Source organism: Lactuca virosa, chromosome 9, assembly GCF_052849685.1.
Source record: "Lactuca virosa cultivar CGN04683 chromosome 9, Lactuca_virosa_CGN04683_v6, whole genome shotgun sequence".
NCBI lineage: Eukaryota > Viridiplantae > Streptophyta > Magnoliopsida > Asterales > Asteraceae > Lactuca > Lactuca virosa.
In genome coordinates this window covers 119,959,679-119,974,103 of record NC_136434.1, presented here as the reverse complement: position 1 = coordinate 119,974,103, position 14,425 = coordinate 119,959,679, and the positions used below count along the sequence as shown (strand labels likewise).

General features: G+C 35.0%; 1 protein-coding gene across 1 annotated transcript; it reads right to left on the bottom strand.

Moving 5' to 3' along the window:
- Positions 1-5,923: 5,923 nt before the first annotated feature.
- LOC145135552 (protein mago nashi homolog) lies at positions 5,924-7,157 on the bottom strand. The gene is made up of 3 exons (XM_079069811.1): positions 6,824-7,157; positions 6,437-6,613; positions 5,924-6,204 (listed from the first exon to the last, which is right to left on the bottom strand). The coding sequence occupies exons 1-3, from the start codon at positions 7,052-7,054 to the stop codon at positions 6,145-6,147; spliced, it is 468 nt and encodes a 155-aa protein (XP_078925937.1). The 5' UTR covers positions 7,055-7,157; the 3' UTR covers positions 5,924-6,144.
- Between the last annotated feature and the right edge of the window lie 7,268 nt (positions 7,158-14,425).

The window sequence follows — 14,425 nt, the reverse complement described above, 5'->3', positions numbered from 1 at the left end:
CAAAATTTGGCAAAAAAAAATAATAATAAATAAATTCTCTCTGATAAATAAAAATATTTTTGCCACATGTCCTCTTCTCTTTCATTTGGACACATGGCATTTTCTATAATTTTTGAATTTTCGATTTTCCACTTGTCATTTTATTGTATTTTCTATTTTATTAAATTAAAAAATTCCACATTTAATATTTAAGGTAATATATATGTAAGGTATTTGTTAGAAAGTGTTTATATATATAATGTATTTAATGTATTAAAGCCTCATTAATTTTAATAATTTAAATTTTTTCTTATTTTTCTTATAAATTCAACAACAATTTAAGCAATACAAAGACATATTTTCAACAACTTCTTCAACAAAAGAAATACACAATTCAACAAAACTAATGGATATTTCATGATAACATCAAGAACAAAACTTGTCAGGAACAACATTTCAGCATAGTACTCAAACATAAAAATATTAAACATAAATATATAAGTAGAAAAAATCAAACATAACATCAAGAATGAACATCAAAATTGAGGATATAACATCATAATCGATCATATAACATCAAAATTGGGCATATAACATCATAATCAAGCATATAACATCAAAATATAGCATAACATCAAAATTGGGCATATAACATCATAATCAAGCATATAACATCAAAATATAGCATAACATCAAATATTGAATCTGATTGAACAAATCAGAAAATATGGCATATCAATTTTGTTTTTTGATTTTCAACTTTGAGGAGAAAGAAGGAAGAAAAACAAAGAGACCAATGAATTCGAAGGGAAAGAAGGAAGAAACAGAAGGAAAAAACTGAAAAAATACCTGCTGGCTGCTGTCGACTTGGCTGAACAGAAGGAAGAAACGATGAGGCCGGTTTAAGGAGGAAGACAGCGCTGATGGGCGGCGCTGCTGGCGTCGTCGCTGGGCGTCGTCGGTGGCGTCTTCAGTGGCGTCGTCGCTGCTAGGTGCTGAAGAGAAGAGATGTGAAGCAAGCAGAGCCGAAGGGAAGAAAAGAAAAGAGGCGGTCGATCTTTAGGGCAAAATAGAGACGCGCCTTGTTTTTATTTTTCAGACTTCCTTTTCTATCTGAAAAAATAAGAGGCGTTTTTATTTTTAAGAGGTAAAAATTAATACACAAACAAACGCTCTGAATCTGAAATTTTAAGACATTTCCTCTTAATTTTGCAATTAAGAAGTAAACAAACAGCTCCTAAGTTATTTTTATTGGAATCTTCAATCTTGATTTTTACAAACTATGATATTTTACCTTTATGAATCTACAAACTTTGTTGCAATTATTGGTGCCTTCTACAAAACATGTTTCCACTTGAACTGTATACAATCTGCTGTAAGTTTTGCCGGCATCCCGTTCAGTTGGTTCTTTTCCTTAATAAATTTTCTATTTCCCTGAAAAAAACATTTTGTATTTAATTTAATAGTATTTGTTTAATATTTAATAATAAAAGGTCTAGATTCCACCCACCACCCCATACCTCTGGCGGCTCCTGTCCCTACCTACTAATCCATTCACAATGACTCCCTCCACTTCCACTTCCATCAATCTCCACCGAGTCCCACCTTCTTTTTCATACATCCTCCTTACTACACTGCCATCTCTAACTTCGGCCACCAAGCAGAAATTGATTTATAACTCCATATGATATGGTCCAGGCTTTACTTTTGAGATTATAGATATGTGGCTTTGGTTGTTTGATATATCATGTGCCTTCGTGGATGTCAATTTTTGACCTCTTATTTGAAACACTAAAAATGTTCAATAATATTTGTTATTATTAATATACCTAATAAAGCTTGCTTCAAATGGTGGAGATGAACGACAACACATAAGAGACAAAGGTCTTCGCATGCATCAAGCTCAACTATTTTTTGTCTTTATCAAGCTTCGAATAGGTTTTGTTGACCGGGTCGTTTTAGATATTTTTTACAATGTATAAGGATAAGGGACATGTTAACTGTATATATATACTAAAAAGGTGACTGTCATATTATCACCACATAACATTTTTCAATATCTCTACGACCACACCATAAACCCTTAAAAATAGTTACATCTTCATCTTATCTATACTAAAAAAAAATTACTCCATCCGTCTCAAAATTATTGTCAACAGACAAAAAACACATATATTAAGAAAATATTAATTACTATTAAATTTATTAAATGAAATGACAGTCTTATCCTTTTGTTGCATTTTATTCCTTTGTAGTTGCATTTAATTTTATGATAGTTTAACTAATAATAAAGGGTATTTCGGTAAAAGAGATATTTATTTTAGAAATAGGTTATTATTTTAGACAAACAAAAAAAAAACATAGACTATTAATATGGGACGGAGGGAATATGTTTTTAGATCACATTAAATAAAAAAACATAGTTTTCACAACCAAATAAACATTTTACTAATAAAAATTATATATATATATATATATATATATATATATATTAAAAAAGCTACATTACAAATTAAAAAATACATAAAAATTAAAACATAGAAATTAAAACGTACATAGATATATCAAAAACATAGAAACTAATCGTTGTATTTTTCGCAGGCCTTTCGTTGAAGTTTTAAAAATGTTGCTATATTTTCCTGCACAATATTCAGTTTGGTGCGTTGTGTTCAAAATTTTAAGATCGGTAAGTTTGTTTTTTTCTTTTGGCGACGAGCTTCCTTCGTTTTTCTGAGAAAATGTAGATATTTGTTTATCTTTTTCTTAAAGTACGTCATCGGTCATCTTTCTTGCGGACGAAGATGTCGCCTATTTAGCTTTGTCCCTTCCCGTCAGTCGACGAAGGATGACTTCTGATGGACCCTCCCCCTCAGTGTCGTCGATGTCATTATTTAACCATTTTTACATCTAAATAATGTCTTTTATTTAATTAATTCATTTGTCAAACTTACAAAATTTAGTCTTTGATTATATAATTATCCGTAATTATTTATTAACCCTATTTCAAAATAATTGAACGGAAACGGGGCATGCATAACATTGAGCCAGGTGGTTGGCCATGTTTTGGACAAAAATCAGCCTTGATCAATCGAATTACATGGGTTGGTTGAATGACATGTCAGGCGCAATTAGTCAATTCTTGGAGCCCCTCTAGTTTGTTATATGTTTTCTACACTATTATGACATTCACATCATTTGAGGTGGATGTGTCTAGTGGTTAAGTATTCCAGATGCAATAGCGGTTAATTGTTGTTGGAATGTGACGACATCTATTGACCATTCTAGACTGGTCTTTGGGCATGGAAGAGTTAACTACCTGGATGTGCACTTTTGGCATCCGTAACACACGTTCACCAAGGTGATTGTAAAACATATTGAATTGCTCTCACGGTTGCTTCATCTTTCCTTTAGTTATTTCTTGCAATTCTTGAGTTTTGTGGTTATGCAGGGGATAGTTTGGTTTGCATTATACAATTTAGATTATATACGGTTTAATCGTATGCAATTTAACTTGTGGTTATTATTATACAATTGTTGATTGTAATTCGACGTGCCTAATTAAAAATTGGTGTATTACTTTTATATGCGGCATATATTAGGTAGTGAAGTTAGTGACACTTGAGGTTAGAGATGCATGGTTTTGTTAAGAGCTTTGGAAATCTTTACTTGTTTCAATGTAATGGCCTTTTAAGTATTTATGATTTTACTTATGTTACGATGCTTGATTGAGACACCCCTCAGGATTTTTTTTTTTTTTTTTTTTTTACATTTCATAGTTCCTTATATGTTTAAATAAGTTATTTGAGATTTTCTGTTAGAATATTATATTAAGAATGATGTTTTAAAAGCATAATGAGTTTTTTTTAGATTGGACATGTTTTAATGGATGTCACAGATGGTTCGTAAAGCTTAAATACTGAATTGCTTCAGAAAATAGAATCAGCTTTGTAACATCTCTTAAAACATGCTCAATTTATTAAAAAAAAAATCATTATGCTTTTAAAACATCATTTTTATTGATTTGGATTCAAATAACATTGTCACTCTCCTTTTTTTCCCTTTCAATTTTGATTTGGGCTTTCTGAATCCAAAATCAATGCACATTGGCACTCTGCTTTTTGTACCATAGTTGGCTTAAGAAGTAATGACTTATGTCTTTGTATTCAGTACTTCACCCTTAACAATAACGAAAAAAATTACAGGGTAGCGCGGTAATAAGAGACATTGATTGTGGCGAATCAATGGTCGCTATGACATTGTACAATACAGATGGTGTTGTGCTTTATCTGAAACACTTAAAATCATCATATACGAAGACATTAAGAGGGAGGGAGATGCCGAATATTGTGATGGTTAAGGGTGGGGTCAATGTGGTGGTGTTTGGCCCTTTCTTATTTAATAATAATTATTATTTAATAATAATAATAATCTATTGTACTAAATATATAAAATATATATCCAAAGTTAAAATAGTCGTTTATATATGGCATGACCATAACATTGAAACCATATCACAAGAGCATCCACAATCATTGATATCTCCTAAAGCTTTTTTTGTTTTGTCATATCAGATTTTTACTGAAATTATATAACAAAACTTTTTATCATAAACCTTTTTCAGTTATTTATCATTTTAAAAGCTTTTTTTTAATTAATTTATCCCTATTATTGTGAAATGTTTTAGAAAGCCCTTTCATTTTTTTACGTGAGTGTAATCTCTTAAAAAATAAATATTATTTGTATAATAACAACTAGATGTAAGACCCGTGTGATACACGAGTTTATTAAAAATAAAAGTTTAATATAAAATTTATTTTTAAAGCAATAGTTTTATATAAATACAAATGATATAATAAATAAAGTAATTAATTTAATACATATTCTAGGAGATTTGAAACAAGAAAGGAAAGAAACACTTAAAAAAATATTTATTCAGATATTTAATATAATGATCTACCTTACATATATAAATCTTATTAAAATTTGGATTTTAAATTTAAGAAAAATGAAAAATACAAAAAAATGACAAGTAGAAAAAAAAAAATTCAAAAAATCCTAGAAAATGACATGTGTCAAACTCAATAAAAACATGACATTTGGCAAAAATGATTTTCATTTATTAAGTTAGATTAGTTTAATAATTATACTAGCTATAAAATTGTGTATTACACGGGTTGATTAAAAAAATAAAATATTAAAATGTAAATAATAAGTATTTTTTAAATAAAATTTTGAAATAAGGAATGAAAAAACATATTAATTGCAATTTAGTATAATATTTATTACATTTGATGCTTTACATATATAAATATAAGTATTATCTGACTTTTTAATTTTAAAAATTAAAAAAAACCATAAATTGACATGTAAATATTATTTATTTAAAAATTATCACAAAATGACAATTGTCAAAACTCATTAGATAATGACATGTAGCAAAAAAATTCTTTATTTATTAGGAAAGATTATAATACGAAAAATTAGAAATATAACTATATCCAGTCTTTTCTGGAAAATACAGAAAGTGATTACTACGTATATAGTTATAGAAATAAAAGACAATATAAACCCAATTTTTAGGATTGATTCTATATTATATAACTCTCAAAGATCTTTCATATGAGCTGCTCTAAATATGTTTCCAAAACGATTAACTTTTGGACCCAACCAAATAAAACCACATACTACATTAACCATTTTAGCAATTTACTATAATACAAATAATAATCTAAAAACGAATCAGTTCGAAGTTGAACTACATTTGATATTTTGCTATTCATCAACACCAAATTATGTGCAACTTTACACCAAAAACGATGTAAAAACATGTTTTATTGTTGGATTAGATCGGAGATGCCCTCATGTGTTTAATATTTCAAATTTTATGTCAAATCCAATAATTACAAACTCTCACCACAAAATATCCACAACATTATACGAGAGCTCAGGCAAACAAACAGTTATATAGAAATTCTTAGCTCGAAAAAAAGGCAGTTGCACTTGTTACAATTTTAATTCAACTTTCAATCAAATATCAATGACCACCTGACAAAACATAACACCCATTCTAACATGTTTTTTTAACACAAAACTCATCTCATACAAACTTCAATCACATAAAACATCAACTTCCCCAAATCTTAACAAATACCTTCACTCTTTTCCTTATATTGGCTTGATCTTGAAGTGGAGTGATATCAGTGAAAACACAAAACATTTCAAATCCTGCATTTTTCAAACATTCATCAGCAAAAACACTAGATTGTACTGTGTTTAGCATACATAAAAATGCTAACTTTTTGATTATTGAGGAGTTTGAAAAAACTTCTGTTAAATGAATTAATGACAGAAAAGAAATCATATAGGTTCATATCCACACAACATTATATCATTATCACCAAAGAATGCAAGTGATGATGAAAATAAAGTCAAAAGATAGTTACAATGGTTTACATACCTGAACAAGATAATAGAAGATTCGAAGGCCTTCAGGGTCCTTACTGGTTTGCACATCCATGAGTGAACCAATCTTTGAAGTAGTGAAAGAGATGTGCTCGTTCCCCATCACAATCTCCAGTTCTTGTCTTCCTACACGATCTGGTTCTGGCCAGTTGTTATCATCTTCCTTCATAATCTACCAAATAAACACAAACAGTATCATTCAAGACTGAACCCTAAAAGCTGTTAAAACCCTAACATTCTACTACTAATAAACTAAACCCCAGATAAATTGTCCATAAATCAAATAATTTCGAAAACCCTAAAACAATAAGAACCGAACCCTAAATCTGTTAAACCCCTGACGATTGCAAATTAAACAAAGGTAAAAGGGGGAAAATCTAACCTCGGAATCGGAGACGATACGACGACATTCCTTGAGAACTGAAGGCGTGAGGAACACCTCTTTACGGATCATAGTATCGTTCTTGTAGTTGGAGTTATTGGCATAACGGAGTTTACCATCAGGTCGGAACTCGAACTCCAAGAACTCGTGGCCAAACTTCCCCTTATGGCCTACGTAATACCTCAGGTAAAACTCTCCGCCGCCGGCCGCCCCATTCTCTTCTTCCGCCATCTCTCTCTACCTAGAATGTGAATGTAGAACAAACAAAGGTACGTACTCCGGTTTAACTGCGGTTCAAACGGGGTCAAGTAAATCCGGATGTACTCGCAACCCATCCTGCCCCGAAGGCCCGAAACATATATGATAAACTAAAGAAATAATTTTATAATGCATCCTTATGGTTTGCAAAGTATTTTGAGGTCTTTGTCCAGTTTGGTGAGTGTTACTGGACAGACTGGACAAGATGGAATTGGACCGGTCAACGGAACTAGACTGAACCGGACAGAATTAAACAAATTGTCACTGTATCATTTGGTAAGAGTAGAACACAACATTTTTATGCTGCTAAAATTATTAAATCTTCCTCAGTGTTACCCACAAATTATTTCTTTTATCCTTCGTACCATATACTAATACTTCAATAGTTTGTTATATATATATATATATATATATATATATATATATATATATATATATATATATATATAACACTCATAGCATATGACGGTAATCTTCATCTCCGTTTCTTCATCACTACACTGTAACCAAGAATTGAAAGAAGATAAAAGAATAAAAAAATCTCCTAAACATCACTTTCTTTTACTGATTCAAATTTTCTTTTTCCGTCAAAATCAAAACTACTCTTCGCGTCCCCTACAACGAATAATTGAAGCCATGTGCCAAATATTTTTAGTAGGTCGATGGAGATGAACTAATTAAAAGAAGGAAACCTTTCGGAGTTATTGATCGTTTGTTAATATGAATAAAATTAAGTTCATAGAAGATGAACTGGTGACAGAGAAGAGGTGGAGAAGATACAGAAGACTACTGGATCGAGGTGAGAGCCTGGTAGGCGTTAGGATGATGAAGGAAACGAATGAGGAACTGTAGCAATAGACGGGGGTGTTGGTCGATGTGAAGCATTTTTTATTTGTTCCATCGAGTTCTATGGTTTTTAGCGGAACTAAATTTGGAGAAAATAGTCCCATTGGACTTTGTCAAAGGCTTAACTTGTTCTTGTTCCACCCGCACCAAACACTCCTTCAAAAATCTTGTTCTGTTCTGTCCTATCCAGTTCAACATACCAAACGCTACCTTATGAAAAACATCATGCTCCTCGTTTTTATAGTTTCGAAAATTGCATGAACAGTCCTTTAATGCTAACTTTAATTTTTAAATAATTAGTTTTTTTCAAAATGACCAAAATATTTTTGGACCAAATTTGAAAATTATGTATGCCCTAATGATCAATTATAAAAATTTGAAATATATATATATATATATATATATATATATATATATATATATATATATATATATATATAACCTTTTGTTTTCTATTTTTTATAGTTTTCGTTATTTATGAATTTTTTAATGTTTTTATTTATTTTGATTTGAAGTAAATGAACTTAAATTCGATAAACCATGTTGGAACCATTTTTTCTTTAATTTTTCTTATTTGTGACTTGAACCGTTAATGGTTTTTTTTTAATTTTATGTTGTATGTGTTATCAATAATTCAAATTAAATCTTATTTCTATATGTGATATCAATAGTTCAAAATTCAAGATAATATTTTTCAATTTGATAATGGACTAAAATAAAGAATAAAAGAAATAATAAGAGTAAGACTCTATCTCTATGATTAGTTTAATTATATTTTTCAGTAGTTCAACTTCAGATCTGGACCAAATTGGACTGAGAACCAAAGAACGGGGAACCGATTTAGTAGGAAATAAAAAAAATGGCAGATAGTGATAATGATAACTGTAAACTTAAAATTGCTAATGATAATAACTATGGAAAATTTTAAAACACATAGTTCAAGATAAATTTTAACTTAATTATTATTTAAGAGATTCTGGGTTCGATCCCCAGCAGAGTCGATGTTTCTTTGTTTGTAATGTGTTTCTTTGTTTGTAATGTGTAACAAAAACAAACAATAGGGACCTTCCGAGTTAAAAAAATAAGTTAGGGATCAAACGTGCAAATTACCCTAAACCATAGGGACCATTCGTGTAATTTACTGTATAATTTATTTGTAACACCTCAAATTCTAGGCCAAAATTTTCATTTTTAATTTACCAAAAATAATGTTCCACAAACCAAGTTATCAAACACATAATTATCCAAAACAAACATTACCACAAAATATCATAGTTCTCAAACTGTCCCAGTAACAAATCTCTCAGGGAGTATATACAATCAGACATTCGCCTTCCCGCGGTCCTCAGAAGTACCTGAAACACATAAATCAACAATTGTAAGCACGAAGCTTAGTGAGTTTCCCAGGATACCACATACATCACAACATAACTAAACAACTATGAAACCATGGGGACTATCACCAGTCCCAGTGGCCAACAGCATGCCCTATGGGTTATCAGCAACCCTGGAGACTATCCGCAGTCTCACTCACACACAATAGCATAATACAAAATAACAGTAGACCCAACTAGTCATCATAAATACAGTTATTCTACCACACCGGTAAGAATAAGTGAGGAAACTCATATGATACTGACGACAAGTAAATCTCACACCCGAACAACCGGAACTAGACTCCGCCTAGACAACAAAAAATAACGACTCAAAAATCACAACAAATTTAAAATTTTAAAAATAACCCATAGTCATAAAATGGTTATAAAATTTGTAACGCATGGTTCCTAGTATGCATTTAATTTAGTTATTTATTTATTTTGAAAGAAGGAATCTACGAGTTGGTGGCCTTAACTCGTCGAGTAGAGGGCAGAGTATGCGCGGGGTTTGAGCTATCTACTCGGCGAGTAGCTCGGCCAGGGTGAAACCCTAATTTCGTGATTTTGCACCCTATTTAAGCATCTTAATCCCCACCCATTGGCCTCATTTACAGCCTCTTGTCCTAAACCCTAATCCACGAAACCCTAGAGCATTTTGGGAGTGTGTGAGCCATCCTTGAGTGGTTTATGTGTTCTTGAAGCCTAGAAGAAGAAGAAGAAAGAGCTTGAAGGTTCAAGGAGAAGGTTATAGATCCAGGGATTTCGTCCCATTCTCATCACTTTCTGGTAATCAAGCTCTTAACTTGCCTTGTAGTTCCTTAGATCTCTTTATGGCCACTTTTATGGGGTTTTTGTCCAAGAAGTATGATTTATGAGTCATGGATGTCCCAAGTTGATTATACTTTCAGATCTGGAGTCATTAAGGACTGTAAGGCATAAAGGTGAAAACTTTATGCCATTTGAGTCCCATGCAAACCTTAAGGATGTTGTTATGGCCTTTTATGCCCCAAAGGGCCATGCATGGAAGTACAGTTTGAGGCTTTACGAGGTTGGTGGGTGTCTAGAGCCTAGATCTCGATTCACTTGACTTGGGTAGAAGTAATAAGGATTTTGGACAAAGAATTATGTCTTAAGGAGCTAGGGTTTGAGCTAAACCCATTAAGAAAGATTGGGAGTGGTTAAAGTTGGAAACTTTACCCTTAAGAGGCTATTTCCAGTTTATGGACGAAGTTTGAGACTTAGATCTGAAGTGTAGGGGCTTAATCTGTTAAGATGGCCAAACAGACAGAGGGAATCGTCGAGACCATGAGGGAACTCGACAAGTCGGGTCGTGTTGTCCCGTCCCAGTTTATGGTAGAACTCGACGAGTCTGTAGAGAGACTCGACGGTTTGATTCGCCAAGTCGCGACTATGAGTAGTTCCTTAGGACTTGACTAGTTGGAGGAACGACTCGGCGAGTTGAGTCGCAATTTCAGGATTTCTGAGTTAAAAGAGCTCGACTAGTTGAAAGGTTGACTCGGCGAGTTGGTCAACTCAGAATGTTGACTTTGACCAGAGCATTGACTTTGACCAGGGGTAAAATTATCATTTTACCCTTAGATGGATTTTCAGTTTTCTGACTAAGTATTATTGTATAGAGTTAGTCGGGGAGTAGCCAGCAGAGATTCCTCACGCACGAGTTTAGTATCCAGTTTGAGAGGTGAGTTTTACACCAGTAGGAACGAGTCGAAGGCACCAATGTTGGCCCGTTTATGTATGTTAGTGTATGTTGGACTTCGGTACGATGCCAGGGCTAGCCCGATGTAGAGTATGTGTTCCGGATTTCGATCCGATATTGGGGTGGTCCCGGAAGTGTTTATGTATGCTTGATGTCTTTGTGATTCATGCATGTTATGTGTTATGTGTTCCGGGCCTAGGTCCGATGCTGAGGCAAGCCCGAAGTAGGTTATCTTATATGTTATGTGTTCCGGGCTTCGGTCTGATGTCGGGGCAAGCCCGATGAGTGTTATATGCTTATGTTATATGCTTATGTTATGTGTTTACAATATATGATATGTTGTGTGTATGCCGTGGTAAGCCCGATGTCGGGGCAAGCCCGATACCGGGCGAGGCCCGATGCCAGACGCGGTCTGATGCCGAGGTGAGCCCGATGTCGGGCAAGAGTCCGATGTCGGGTTCGCCCCGATGCAGCTGGGCGGAGTCCCAAGGTTTATGTTATATGTTATATGCTATGTGTATGGTATGTGGTAGTTTGGGGGAGCTTACTAAGCTTCGTGCTTACAGTTTTTAGTTTTGGTTTCAGGTACTTCTGCTAGCAAAGGGAAGGGCTCGGGATGATCGCATAGCACATACCACAGTTTTATAGCCTAGGATATTATACTCTGATATTTGAGATGATATCTTGATATTTTGATAGTTGATGTGATGTTTTTGGAGATACATTGTAACGCCTCGTTTCTGGTACGTATTTGATCTACTTTTATACCATTTGTATTAGTGACTCGACGAGTGGCAGCCCTAACTCGTCGAGTAGATGCGAGGTTGGGACGTGGATTTAAGTAATCTACTTGCCGAGTCCGTGCTTGGACTCGACGAGTAGGTCAGTCTGGACGAAACCCTAATTAAAGGGTTTGCACCCTATTTAAACAACATTATGAGCTTCAGGTCCAGCCTCCATCACCTCCAGAGCATTACTTTCGAAACCCTAATTCCCTTTTGGCAAACTTGAGCTTTCTTAGTGACTTGGAGGGTTTTTGGTGCATTGTGTATCTAGTAGAAGTGTTGGAAGGAAGAAGGATCAAGGGAGAAGGACTAGATCCAGGAGCAACATCAGTTTCTTCTCACTTTCAGGTAATCAAGCTCAAAACTTGACTTGTGGTTTTATAGATTTTCTCCTTTGCCCCTTTATGGAGTTTTGGGGTCAATAAGCTTGATCCTTAAGACTTGGACGTCCCAAGTCGATTCACCTTCAGATCTAGACTCTAGAACCAAGTTCATGGCATAATGATGCAAGGTTTATGGCCATATTAGCTCATGCACCTCTTTGGACCTATTTTTGGGTCCTTAAAGCGTATACTTCCATGCATGCACGTAAAGTTCATAACTTTACGTGTTAGATCGACCTTAGAAGCCCAGATCTACCTTTTGGATAAGGATTTTACATCAGAAATCGAGTTATAGGCTTGGACAATGGGCGACTCGACGAGTTGTTCTTGGAACTCGGCGAGTCCGGGGCTTGAGTCCCCAATTTGTTGTGGTTCAAAGGAGCCTAGTTGAGTGTTAGCAGAGGTTTAGAAAGGTCCCAAGGAGTGTTCGACGTTTTAAGATTTAGCCATAATCTGGAAACCATGGGACTCGACGAGTGTAAGAACACACTCGGCGAGTCCAAGGCAATCTTCTTACCCACAAGAATAGACTCGACGAGTTGTTCATACAACTCGGCGAGTCGTAGACTGGACGTGTTCATATGATGAAGGAGGACTCGACGAGTTGTTCATTACAACTCGGCGAGTCAGATGAAGGTCGACTCGATGTTATTATAAAAGGAGAACTCGTCGAGTCTTTGCTAAACTCAACGAGTAGAGTCGGGTCTGGGAATAGAAGAGGGGATAGGGACTCGGCGAGTTGGCGGCCCAACTCGGCGAGTCAGGTCAACTGGCAGTTGACTTTGACCAGGATGACGACTTTGGCCAGGGGTAAAGTAGTCACTTACCCTAAGGTTAGTATCAGTGTATGACTAAGTGTCTTTGTGGAAATTGTAGCCGGGGAGTTGCCGGAGCAGCAGTCAGACAGTTCCCGATCAGCATTTCAGCAGTCAGTCTTGCAAGGTGAGTTTCCTTCCAGTAGGAACGGGTCTACGGCCACAATGTCGGCCCGTTTAGATAGCAGTAGTTCCGGACTGCGGTCCGATGCTGGGGTGGTCCCGAGAAGTAGTTCAGTATGCTTGATGTCTTTGTGATTCAGGCATGTCTATGTGTTATGTGTTCCGGACTGCGATCCGATGCAGCATGCAGTATATGTGTATTTGTTATATGTTATGGTTAAGTTATGCTATTATCAGTTAGATCGGGACTTCGGTCCGATGCAGGAGGCAAGGCCCTAGTCAGTTCCGGACTTCGGTCCGATGCAGGGGGCAAGGCCCTAGTCAGTTCCGGACTTCGGTCCGATGCAGGGGGCAATGCCCTAGTCAGTTCCGGACCTCTGTCCGATGCAGTGGGCAAGGCCCAGTATGTGCTTTATATGTTATTGCATGGTATGTGGTAGTTTGGGGGAGCTCACTAAGCTTCGTGCTTACAGTTTCAGTTTTGGTTTCAGGTACTTCAGCTAGCAAGGGAAAGGGCTCGGGATGATAGCATGGCACACACCACAGTTGTTATTAGCCTGGGAGTTACTCTGACATTTTATATATGAGATTGTAATATGATGACAGATCTTATGAGATTTTTGAGATACATGTTTTACGATTTTATACTATGGTAATGATATTCATGTTGTTAAATGATTTTGAAAACGAAATTTTTGGCTGTGATTTTTGGGATGTTTCAAGTTGGTATCAGAGCCTTGGTTTAAGGGATTCGGGCACACTTTCGAGTGTGTCTGAAATCAAACTAAGGAATTGGTATAGGAATTTTCAAAAGGAAAATCATTTTTATAAAAAGGATTTTTAAAATAGAAAAGAACTTTGAAAAGAGAAAAGGGTGTGGTGCATGCAATCAGTCGAGCTCAAGTAAGTACTCCCAAATTACCCATACAAGTTTATGCTATATTATGATTATTAGCTTTATTAGAACAGCATGCTAGATTAGGGCTAAGGATCTAGGAGGATGCCTTATGTGCCTGCTATATGTGTTTCAGCTTTATGAGAACTGCATGCTAGTACAGATTAGCCAGGAGGATAGCCTGAGTAGTATATGATTGATTATGTGCACTCGATGTCCGAATGCTGCTTGCTTTGTGCTTTTAGGAGTTCTAGTTGTCTTTCACTAGCTAGTAAACAAATATGTTAAGTTACATATTGCAAGGACTAAATAATTCCAGAAGGTTAGGTCTAGCCCTATTTCGCAGCTCTTGTTTGAGTCCAACTGTTGTAGGGTAGGATCTCTCATTCGAAGAATTATCTAGT